This window comes from Protopterus annectens, chromosome 12.part0 (genome assembly GCF_019279795.1).
Source record: "Protopterus annectens isolate FY-2018-M chromosome 12.part0, PAN1.0, whole genome shotgun sequence".
NCBI classification, from domain to species: Eukaryota; Metazoa; Chordata; order Ceratodontiformes; family Protopteridae; genus Protopterus; species Protopterus annectens.
The window spans coordinates 505,242,350-505,255,313 of record NC_056746.1 but is presented as its reverse complement, the minus strand read 5'-3'; the positions used below and the strand labels follow the sequence as shown (position 1 = coordinate 505,255,313).

General features: G+C 39.3%; 1 protein-coding gene across 3 annotated transcripts in view; it reads left to right on the top strand.

Moving 5' to 3' along the window:
* VWA3A (von Willebrand factor A domain containing 3A) overlaps nt 1-12,964 on the top strand; it is a 2,208,650-nt gene that overhangs the window by 1,441,846 nt on the left and 753,840 nt on the right. For all 3 annotated transcript variants that reach the window (XM_044089639.1, XM_044089638.1, XM_044089640.1), the window contains one exon: nt 7,456-7,608. In XM_044089639.1, the coding sequence (XP_043945574.1) occupies nt 7,456-7,608 (153 nt within the window). The remainder of the gene's footprint in view (nt 1-7,455; nt 7,609-12,964) is intronic.

The window sequence follows — 12,964 nt, the reverse complement described above, 5'->3', positions numbered from 1 at the left end:
TGGAATTATGGACCCTCATCCTTCCTTCTTCCAGTCTCTCTAAGCTACAGTAATCTACCCATGTAGCTTAGGCTAGTGCAGCAGTGATCATACTGCAAAACTTGCAGTTGTTTAAGTAAAGTTACCATAAAAGTATATACCCAAATGATCACTGCTGGATTAGCCACTCCCCCCCTTATTTTATATGTATTTTTTTGTCAGTGTATGGATATGTATTTTTCTTTTCCTAAAATTATCCTTTTCAGGGCTTTAGCCTCCCTCTCAGTATTAGCATGAAAGCTGAAGGGCTTGGTGTCCATCCTGATTTTTATTTAACTCAAGCAGACCAACAGTTTAGGTATGTGGAAGGTACCCTGAAGATTGGAAGCTGGCTGATTGTTATATCCTCTGCAAGACATAATCCAAAAAGCTTAGGATACTGCAGCAGTGATCATTTGAACATGTACTGCCATGGTAAGTTTACCTACACAACTGTACTTTCCTTTGTCAGATGTTGACTTAAGTAATATATGGATACAGGTAACATTAAATATGATGCTATCATGTTTTGATTACAAAAACAGTAAGTAATTTGAAGACACTCTTGGCAGTATCTCTACTGTTTTTTTTCTTGATGACATGGACTTTTAACTTAGTGAATCCCAGGTCACTCTTTGGCTCTGATACAGGAAAATATACCCAAGGTTATATATACGAGTATAGAAAATGTAGAAATAGTGTTGAGCAGTTGCTCATACTGATTTTGGGATAACAATTATTTTATGACTTGTTTTACTGCAGCTGTGACAATATCTGATCAGCTGCTTTAGTACGCAGCCACTATTTTGTTATGCATCATTATGATATTGTTTTAATGTGGCACTGCTGGTAGTACGTTGATGTTTTGTGTTGATATGAAGTATGTCCAAAATATCTTGGGGTTTCAAGCTATGTGACGAGTGACAAAAGCTTAGATGAACTCCCTATTCAATAGAGTATACATGATTTAATACAAGAAAGGCATCCATATGATGAACTCACCTTAAATTCTACTTTTTTGTGATGAACTTTAAGGAAACATGTCCGATAGGCAAAATGCAACTCATCAGTAAAGGGCTACCATGATGCAGCCTTTTCTGTTTATTATTTTAGGATATAAATGGATGATGATAGTCTTAGTTCTCCTTTTATATCAAAATGAAAGATGTGATGATGTCCTATCTCGCCTTCATTCTTACTAGGTTGGGTTCGGATCCAATCCTCAGATCCGTCTCGGTCTTTATATTCAAGCTCGAGGTCTTCTGCCAGCTCATGGCTAAACCCTATCCCAGAATACACTAGAACCTTCCCCAGATCTCGTTTGCCACTTAACAAGACTGGGTGCTCATCTGCTAGCTCTAGCTAAGTATTACCTTTATTTCTTATTCAACCTTTAGGAGAGTGACTTTTCTGTCTGTTATTTAACCTTATATTATCACTACTTAGTGTGTAAGTCTTTTTCCGCTTTTGTGGCTGTGTTTTTTGCTATTGGCCATCGTCTTTTGTTTTGGCCTTGTCCCTTTCGTGGCTTCCTTTTTACAATTAAATAGCCCTTTTAAGTTAGAGGGCTCTTATTCCTTCCTTGTATCTCCTTCCTGACACCTTTAAAATACAGTTCTTTTCAGTTAGATAACTGTTTTCTTCTCAGCCAGTTTAAGTTAGAGGGCATTTTCTAATCTTTTTCTGTCTCCCAGACATATCCCATTTAAGTTAGAGGACTGTGCCTCCCCTCTGTTTCCCCATTATAGTTTAGAGTGTCTAGCTTAAAAAAAAAAAAGTTTTTTCTGTCCAGTTAGTTTCCTGGGTTTTTTTTCTGTGTTAAAATGTCTAACAAGGATTCGAAACCAATGAGTTTCAAAAAATGTGAAGGCTCTGGAAAGAAAATGCCCTTAAATGATAGACACACTCTTTGTGTCTATTGGCTTGGGGCTGGCCATCTCCAACAGCAGTGCTCTGTCTGTCATGCTTTTAATCACAGAGCACTCCTGGAGAGGAAGAACAAATTAATACTGAAAGGACTATTAACCCCCCCCCCCCTTCTCAGAGGCTTTAGAAGAAGGTCCGGGTTCATTCAAGACTGACAAATCTCCCACCTCAAAATCTGACAAATCTAACAAGTCAGAAAGGATCTTCCTCTTCCACCTTATCGGAATCATCAAAAATATTGCAAAAATCTCCACACTGGATCCGAAGCTTATAAGATCCGACAAACCATCCTCAGCTCCGACACCATCTGCCTCTGTGCCAGTTGAGTTTGAGATACAGAGCCGGTCTCCAGCCTTGGAGCCGTTCTCCCCTACGTTCAGCTCACCAGTTCTACAATGGTCCAAGTCTCCAACCTCCTCGACTTGGTCTTCCTGGAGTCTTTTCAATGACGACGTGGATTGGGTGGTACAGAGGCTGTTGAGGACACCAGCACTGGCCAAATTCTTGCTGGATCCAACCCCCTAGGGCTTTGGATCCTATCCTACCACATCCACCTCTTCTGCTCTGATTCCTCCTCCAATCCAGCCCCTAGCTTCGGAGTCAGAAGATCCGGAGCTGATTGTAGTGATTCGAGACCTACTACAGGATCTACAGATCTGACCACATCTCCAAAATCCTCGGCTCCATTGGAGCTGGAGGAGTCTAGGAGCTGACACTCTCCAGTCGGGTACGGGGAGGTGAGTCGGATCAGACAATTGTCGGATCCCGCTTTGCCTCTTGGGCCTCTGCTCGGTTGAGCTCAGCTCCTACCTCGGCCTTGGGCCCATCATCTTTGGTTCCAGGGGGGTCCCTCAGCTTTTTCAGATCTAGGGATATGCTTGGATCAGGGGCAAGAGGTCTTTGAGGTAATGAGGAGAGTGCTGTCTCCACAGATAGCTCCACTATCCTCTCCAGATGTTCTTATGCCAATGTCCACCTCTATACCCCTGCATCTACAGGGACGCAGGGATTCTAGGCCTCAGGATGCCCCACAGGGCACCCCCCACTCTTCTGAAACCTCCCCGGAGTACCCCTCCAGACAAGGCTTTTCTAACCACGGGAGTCCAAGTAGATGCTATGGTTGTGGCAGCAGCCACCAAGAAGGAACTCTCAGAGACATCTTCTTCTGTCCATCCCCCAAACAAGGAGTCTCAGACAATGGACAGATATGGAAAGCACAATTTTTCTTCAGTGACTTTTTCTGTCAGATCGCTGAACTCTCTCACCTATTTTCCAAGGTTACAAAGAGACCTCCTGAAAGAGCTAGGAGATACTCTCCAAGGCTCAGTAGCTGAAGGGGTTGCAGATAAAGTATCCTCTCTCCTCTCTACCTTAAATTCTGTTGTCAGCGCTTCCATGAGACTCATTGCATATGCAGCAGATGAAGCAAGTCGAGCAGTGGGTTCTGGAATTTCCCTAAGGAAACATTCTTGGATGCATGTGTATGACTTTGTGGAGCCCTTTAAATCTACCTTTGTGCATGCCTTGTTTGATGGCTCATCCCTCTTCGGGCAGAAAGTCAAGAACACACTCACCAGGTGCAAGCAGGATGGAAAGACTCTGTCTGCCATAGGAGTACATTTTTCCATGCCTGCTAGACCTGATCCCAAAGGTCAGAGAGGAAGTGGCAAAATGTGGTTCCAAAAATCTCAGAGATCTTTTCAAGACACACGTGGTGAAGCTTCTCCCAGAGGCGGGGGGGGGGGGGGGTAGTAGTAATGGAAGACGCTGATCGTGATTCAGGAGGGGTCAGCAGAATCAAGGTGACAGAGATTCTTTCTTTGGTAAGCTCTTTCAGCACTCCTGAATGGAGGCCTGTCTGTCCAGCTCTGGAGGCAGTCAGGGATCACTTATCTTTGTACCTAGAAGCCTGGCAATAAATAACAAAAGACAAATGGGTACAAAACATCATATTCAGAGGTTACACCATACCCTTTTTGCTTTCCGTTCCAAATTTAAAAAAGGTTCCAGACATTCTGCCCCATCAAAACGAACAAGCAACTTTAGAAATTCAAAAGTTGCTAGACAAGAGTCATCCAAACATTCCCCGTAGACCAGATAGGATCTGGAACTTACTCAAGATTCTTTTTAGTTCCAAAGAAAACAGGGGACTGGAGACCAATTCTGGATCTCAGCAGTTTAAACAAATCAGTAAGAAAGACCAAGTTCCAGATAGTAACACTGCAGTCAATACTGCCATTTCTGGGACAAATCAATTGGATGTGCTCTGTAGATATCCAGGATGCGTATAACCACATGAAAGTGGACAGGCGATCCAGGAGACACTTGCACTTTTGGCTGGGAGTCAGTCGCTACTAGTTTCGAGCTCTGCCCTTTGGCTTCACTACAGCCCCCAGAGTGTTCACCAAATGTATGGCAGTAGTCGCGGCTCACTTGAGATGTCTAGGATTCCGGGTGTTTCCATACTTATATGACTGGCTCCTAGCCACCATCACCAAGCATCTACTAATAAAAACAAGCAACACAACCTTGCAACTCTGCTCTCACCTAGGGATTACAATAAACTATGAAAAATCTGCCTTACTACCTTCTCAGCATGTGGTTTTCATAGGGGCAGAATTAAAACTCAACAAACATGACAGCCAGACTCCGTCTAGAAAGAATTCAAGTTCTAAGACACCAGGTTTCATACCTTCTAAGAAAGAAAAGAGTTTGAGCAATGATGGTTCTAAAAGCACTGGGAATCATGGCAGCAGCAATAGTTCTGATCCCCCTAGTACATCTGCACGTGAGAATTCTCCAGTGGTTTCTTTCCACTCAGTGGTCCATGCAAGACCTACCAATGGTCTCACAAGATAATAATAACAGAAACTTGCAAGAAGGACCTTCATTGGTGGGTTTACTCCACTCAAGTGACTCTAGGCTGACCATTTGTACTTCCCCAACTACTGGCCACAGTGACCATGGATGCCTGTCAGATAGGGTGGGGGGGCACTATCTGGGAAAAACAGTCCAAGGCACCTGGCAGGATCATGAGGCCCACTTGCACATCAATGTCCTAGAGATGAGAGCGGTGCTTCTAGCTTTGCAAGCATTCCAAGAGTCTTCCACTGGGAACTATTGCAATAGAGACAGGCAACATGTCAGTTGTATGGTACATAAACAAACAATGAGGAACCAGATCTTACCCCCTTTGTTGAGAGACCCTCAGAGTATGGCAGTGGGTGACCTCCTCCCAATGTTTTTTGATAGTAACGCACATCCCGGGGAAATCCAACGTGATAGCAGACAGACTCAGCAGAGCGATTCTGATGCCCCATGAGTGGTTCCTAAAACAGGAAGTAGCGGAAAAGATTTTCCACAAATGGGGACAGCCTTGCTGCGACCTTTTTGCCACATCCATGAATGCCAAATACAGCAGCTACTTTGCCCTTATGCCCCCTCTGGGGGAATCACCAAGGGATGCACTTGTCTACGATTGGCCCTCAGGTCTCCTCTATGCTTTTCCTCCATTTCCACTAATTCCCAAAATACTTCAGAAAGCCAATCATTTGGGAACAGACTTGATACTCATCGCCCCATACTGGCCTCATCAAATCTGGTTCTACTTCCTGTTGCCTCATCTTCAGGAGGAGCCTTGGATTCTAGACCTTGTTCCAGACCTTTTGGCTCATGCATCAGGAATGGTCCATCCATCTCTTCGGACCCTCAAACTGACAGTTTGGCTGCTCTGATTCCAACAACAGCCAAGTTTCCTAACCTCTCTTCTTCAGTTAAACACATCCAAATTTCTTCTCATAAGGCTTCAATGAGAAAGATATATAGAAGCAAATGGAAAAGATTTTCTTTATGGACTTCTCATAACCACACTGACCCCTTTTCCACCCCAGTTAACTCCATTCTAGAATTGCTAGCAAAACTTTTCAATAAAGGTGCAGCTGCAGCTAACATTAGAGTTCAGCTAGCAGCGATCTCCAGTTTTCATCTAGGTGAATCAGGCTCCAACATTATGTCTCATAGGCTATGCAAAGCATTTCTTAAAGGTACCCTATTGTTAAGACCACCTATCAGAGATGCTTCAACACCATGAGACTTAATTTTGTCTTATCTCATTTAATTTCTCCCCCTTTTGAACCAGCATCATTTTGCGAACTCAAGTTTTTGACCTGGAAAACCATCCTCTTGTTAGTAATCACCTCTGCTAGAAGAGTGTCAGAGTTGCAAGCCTTGTCTATAAAGCCCCCATACTTGCTTTTCCATAGAGACAGGGTGTCCTTATGAACAAACCCTTCTTTTTTACCCAAAGTATCATCAGAGTCAAATTTGAGTCAAACTATAGAACTGTCAGTCTTCTTCCCAAATTACGAGAACAGGGCAGAATACATGTTGTATCAACTGGGTGTGCATAAATAGTTACGTTTTTACTTACACAGGACTACAGAATTCCAAAAATCGGACCAGCTATTCATTTCCTTTTCAGACTCTAAGAAAGGTTCCCCTGTCTCTAAGGTAACACTTTCAAAATGGCTTTCAGATTGCATGACTTTTATCTACAAGTCTCAGAATAAAGATCTTCCCCGAAGAGTTAAAGCTCACTCTACAAGACCCATTGCAACCTCCTCAGCATTTCTGGCTAAATTACCATTTGTGCTGTAGCAGCATTGGCAAAACCACATACCTTTATCACTCATTACAAAGTCGATTTGACCTCCAGGAATAGGACCCCTTTTAGTTCCACAGTTCTGAGGAATATTCTTGAGACCTTGAGCCACCCAAGACACTAGGTGCTAGGGATGCTGTCCCAACCTAGTATGAATGAAGGCGAGATAGGACATCACATAAAGAAGTTATGTACTCACCATAATGTTCCATGTGTGTTGTCCATCTTCACATTCATTCTTACATCCCACCCTCCTTCCCCCTACCCTTCTTACTTCTGAAAGACTGAGTCTATACAATTGGATTACCTTAATCTCTGACCTTCTTCATCTGACTCTGTTTTTCCTCTGTGATTCACTCATATCCTTATTAAAAGAGCAAACAAGATCTGGGGAAGTTTCTAGTGCATGCTGGGATAGGGTTTAGCCATAAGCTGGCAGAAGACCTCGAGCTTGAATATAAAGGCTGAGATGGATCTGAGGATCGGATCCGAACCCAACCTAGTAAGAATGAAGGCGAAGTTGGACAACACATATGGAATGGTAAGTACATAACTTCTTTCATTCTGTCTGTCGTATAGGCATATACTGTGGTGGGTGACCATTCTATCGATACCAACTTTGTCTGCACTGTGTCCCTTGGTGTGTGGATCCCATTTATAAATTTGGTTATGGTTGGGTTGTAGCATTGCTGGTGTAATATCCACATGGCTTTGTGCAATATTCAAAAGGTGAGGACCATTCACAAATGTAAATTATTGCATGTCAGTTTCATTTTAAGTTAGGAATATTTGTGTACATCAAACCAAAAAAGAAAAAAATAATAATTTTTTTTTTGTTTCTTAATTTGCAGTGTTATCTTTTACTTGAATCCTTAAAAGAACGTTCTGGAAAACATAAAGGTAATAAGCATTGCCTGGAAAAGGACTTGAAGATGCTTGTTCAAAAAAGCAGTCCACAGAAATTGCTTCCACCAAAACCTACAGCACTCACCTTGTCTAGAATGGTTGGTTTCTTCTATTTATTTATGAATTCCTCCAAAAGCAATTTCTTTCCTAAAGTGTTGTGAATTTACTGTTCCATAATCATCCTGGAGATTTTTCCAGGAGCATGCATCCTGGAGTTTTTTCTTTTTTTTACTTTGTATAAAAATGTTTGGCTGTCATATCAGTCAAGCAGTCGAACAGCACTGTAATGCTAAGCCTCACCCAAAGTGGACTGAACATGATATTAAGAACTGTATACACTGTTAGCCTGAAGAGCAGAAAGCTTAATAACCTTTGAGGACTACAAGAAATTATAGGCTATTTCTTTTGGAGCTTCTATTATTTCTGAGTCAGGGTGTGTATTACATTTAGAAGTGTCTCAAGATTAAACTAAACAGTTTGGGTGGGAGAAACCATGTCAATTACAGGGCACTTCAGAGGAGCAAACCACATGTAATTTTGGGCCTATACTCATGAGCATTGCCCAGCTCCACTCTAGTCACTGATGTAGAACTCCATCTACTCATACTTAAGAGTGAAACATAGGTTTCTCTACTCTTTCAATGGTAACTGTGTTTTTTTGAAGTTATTTAAAAGGAGAGGAGACAATTTCAACGTAAACTGTTTTATTTTCAAGAACAAAAAGTAAAGAAGATACAATCTGAAGAAGTTTTAAATTGATGAAAAGAGTCTTCTTGTCCATATGTCAGTCATCAGATGATTGGCTCCATGACTATTATGGCTCAGTAGGTTGCCATTTTTTTCCTGTTCCCTTTTCTTTCCTACTATAATGGCGGGGAAATTCAGGGGCTAGTCATTAGTTAGGCAGCTGTCCAAATAATAATTGATTATTTTTGGGAGCAGACATCTGACTAATGGGTACCAGAAAAACAAGAATCCAAAAGTTAGGTATCCATCCTCAGACATTAGAGGGTCCTTCATTTTTCAATTATAGAATGATAACAGAGTAATATTTTGTCTTAGTTCAGGAAGTCTGTGATAAGATTCAGAGCTGATGTTAATACCATCTCTCTCCAGGAAAACTGTAAAAAAAAAAAAAAAAAAAGGAGGAAGGGGGGAATCTGCATCTTCAGATTCTTCATGTGAGAAAGAAGACTATAGGTTTTTTGATTTATAGGTTAGTACAGGCAGATAGTCTGAACAACGAGTAATCTAGCGTTTAACACTAAGATGTCTAGTTGATAATTTTAACTCCTTTCTTGATAAGGACCATGAATTGGCTCCTTCATATATTTTCCCCATGTGCTTCACCACAGAAGATGATGATAATGGTTCCCCTTCAGAATGCTTTTTTTTGGCATTGCCATACATATGGTGAAGGCACACACCAAATGGAGTTATGTGTTCTTTCCATATGTTTAATAAAGAGGACAAGAGCTGCACACTGTACTATCTCCTCTGAATACAATATCATTAAGGAAGCCAATAGCCAGCTCTGCCTCAGTAATGAATGAATTCCCAAAAAGGACCTGCAATGGCTCTTTCATTGAGAACCTCACCATATGGCAAAGAAAACAAAGTATTAGAATGTGGAATGAAAATATACATTTGGTATCAAAGTTAATTATCATATCCATCTAGCACACTACTAGTCTTATATTCTGAAAGAGACAGATGACTTTACTAAGGCCTTATCAGATAATTCCCTAAAAGAAAATGTGTAAACTAACTCATACAGCTAAGTTAAATTTACATATGGTAACCGGGAAAAGCCAAAAGACACAAACAAACAAAGATGCAGATATGATGATATTAATGTCTGCTGTCTGTGGCTCTATCACCTTGGTCGTTGTTTGTATAAGGATACTTTGATGTTTATTGCACACATTTGTTTTTGGTTTTATACTTCATATATGCATTTACTGTTCATTTTTTATTCTGTTTTATTTCTTTCGCTAGGATTTTTAGAGTTGTATGCACTCATTAATAGTGATTTTTCTACTACCTGGTTTCAGGTTTTACATTCAAAATATGTATTTTTGTAGTGCAACTAAAAACAGGTTTATTTTATTGTGGAAGGAAATAATTTTATTAGGCAAGAAAGTATATTTCTTTAAGTATTTACGAGTGTTCTATTGATTGACTAATTGGTGAAGTAATTGTTTGATGTATTTAAAAGATGGTCCTTCAGACTGTCAGGTATTCTGCAGAAGTCAATTGTAATATTTGACGAAAGCGCTAAATAAATTTTATTTTTGTTTGGTATCCTGTTCATTCTACCATGCTTTTTGTTACTTGGTGTTCTTGTGGATTTGCCGTCATTAGAAGGAATGCTTGATTTGGAAGTATTGTTTTTTGAATATATTTGCATCAAATTGTTCAAAGGTCCTTTACCTTTTCTTTTGGAATACCTTCACAAAATGTTTTGCACAGATGAGAACAAAAAGTTAAAACACTGTAGAACATAAATCATGTTCACATCTTCTACAAAAATATAATAAAAATTACAGCACAAAAATGGCATTTCTAAAGTAAAATCAAACTGCAGCACCTTTTGAATAAAAAACAATTTTGATGCAACAGCATGTTTGGAATGCAAGGAAAGAAAACAGCAAGGTATCCTTCAGATCAAGCTGGATCATTCCACACCCATTTATAATGGCCATCCCAGAGCAGTGCAGGTATGAAAATAATTTTCTCTTTCCACAACAAAATGAGGCTGATAACTTCAAACCACTGGTGACAGAGGCAATGTCAAGGGACAGTCCAAGTTTCCAACATTCCATTCTCAGGCTGCATTTGTTGTCTGTAGAACAGCAGCCTTGATATTATCAGTACTGCATATCTTCCAAAAGAGGGAGGAGGGTTTTATTCAAGCTTTTTCATGGTACCAGAGAAAGGGAAGCAACAGACACCCATCCTAAACATTTTTAAAATGTGAACATTTATTAAAAAAAATCAACACATTTGTCCTACAGATTGTCTTTTCTGTTCTGCATCAGGTTGCCTTTATAGTGAGTCTGAACATGTAGAATGCCATTCTTTGCATACTAATATTGTATTCCCTAAGGATAGTTTTAAGACAATTCCAATTTTAATTTTCATCCTTGCCTTGTCTTACAGTCTTTTTGCTGTACCTAGATTTTCCTTGAAATGCATAGTTTCTGTGATTGCAAACATGAGATTGAATTGAATTTATATTTGCTGTTAGCTGGATGACTGTTGATTCAAGCAGATCTTCTGGATGCCTTGCATTTTGTCCTTCACCTGTGTTTTCTGTACATAGGCAAAGCCACAAACATGCAGAAAATACATTTTCAAAGAGGATTTTTAGGGTTATAGAGAAACAAATACTCATATTTGTGTCCTTCAGGAGAGCATACAAAGGAAGGTGAAGATGCTCAACATATATATATATATATATATATATATCTCACTGTTGCAGTAACCTAAAATATTTGGGTCCAACCCCTTACCAATGGCCAGCTTTCAAAGCTTTTGAGTGCCTCCCACATTCCGTAACTGTCAGTGACTCCATAAAAAGACAAAGTGAAAATCTCTTCGGAGATTTTCTTCCACCAAAGAGTGCTCCTTTAGCAGACCCAGTAGAACTGTCAGTTGACTTGCAATCTTCAAGGCTGGGCAGATAAGTTCTCTATTGAGGAAAACTGAAGAAAACTTGTATTTGCTAGAAGTCTGATGCTTTTGAGACTGTCATTGTTTTTCTAAAGGAGTTTGTGTGTAAATGCTTATGTGTACTTTTTGTGCAAAAAAAAAAAAGTTCTATTTTTTATAGCAACTTCTTGCAGGCATTTAAGTTGGTGTATTTGGGGCAGGATATTGTGCTTGTGGCAGTTATTCTATGCCTTTTACCAACTCATCCAGACTTCTCTATATGCCTTTGAGATTTCATTCTCAGCTAACCTATATTACAGCTACAGTTCTATGCAATTTTATCTTCCCCTGTCCACAAAAAAAAGAAAGTTGTTAAAAATTCTTTGGATGTGAGGATGGATCCATTTGCACCTCTACTGCTGATGGGGTGAGTGTGCTGTGCCTGCTCTTGGTTCCTCAGACCATTCATTTTTCCCCAGTCCCTGTCCTGTTGCACCTACAGCCATCAAGAATTGAGGCATAGCTAGGGGGTATGACCAAGATGGTTAGCAGTTAACTGCACTGTTTTTTTTAGCTCTGCTTCATTTTAACACCTCTGACAGGGTTTTACTGAAAAACTCAAATAGAACGTTTCATAACTTGATAGATTTATAGTTGAACATCTGCTGAAAGATGTACTACAAAAACAAGTCTGAAACTCTTTTAGTTGCTTTTTCCTGTCAAGAAAATAAAAAAGACCTAATTATCTCAGAATGAGCCATTCTAAGCCCAGTATACAGGACAGTACTATGAAGAAAGACATATAGACAATATTAAGTAACATCAGTGAGTTATCTGTAAAGACAGATAAATTAAAAAGCAAAATGGACTATTTTAAAGAGGAATATAAAAAATGAGTTGAAGTGCTGAGTGACTCTCTTAAACAACAATCATCACAAATCTCGAGTATAGAAGAGGCAGTGTCTGATTTTGATGGAAGATTACTTGAAAATGAGAATAATACTGAATTTCTTCTGAAACAAAACAATTTATTCTGGGAAAAAAGTAGAAGACTTACAGAACAGATCTAGAAGGAATAACATCAGGATTTATGGAATTCCTAAAAAAGAAGAGGAAGATAGTATGATTCAATTCCTTAATACCAGGCTGCTTAAAACTTTGAACCTGCCTGAAGTTTTTTTCCTTTGGCATTGAAAGGGCACACAGATCACTTTCTAACTCATCTTTAAAAAGAAAAGACCTTCACCAAGGTCAGCGAACATAAGATTTTTCTCAAGTCAGTTTAAGGATTTAGTCTTAAAAGCTGCATGAACTTATTACCCAGTTAAAATGAAAGAAAATACTATAAGATTTGACAATGACTATTCAACATTAGTGATGTCAATGAGAAAAGCATGTGTGCCACTTGGTAAAAGCTTAAAGAAAAACAATATTAAAGCACAAATTTTGTTTCCAGCAAAAATAAAGATTCACCTTCCAGAAGGAAAGAAGATATTTAACATGGAAGAAGTGATGAACTTTACACAGAAAAATAAAATCTTAGAAAAAGCAGAAGAAATGGACTGGAATGAGATGGTTGTTTAATAAAAGACAAAAATAGTAAAAAACTGAAACAGAAATGAAAATCATTGTATTTCATGGTTATGAATTCTTATTAATTTAAAAAAGTGCTTGAATACTTATGAATAGGTACTGAATATTACTTTTGTCAAGGTAAATCATTTCTTTATTTCTTTCCCTACTTCAAATGGTTACTAGTTCCATTTTTAAAATTTTAGAGTTTGATTCTTTAGCTATATA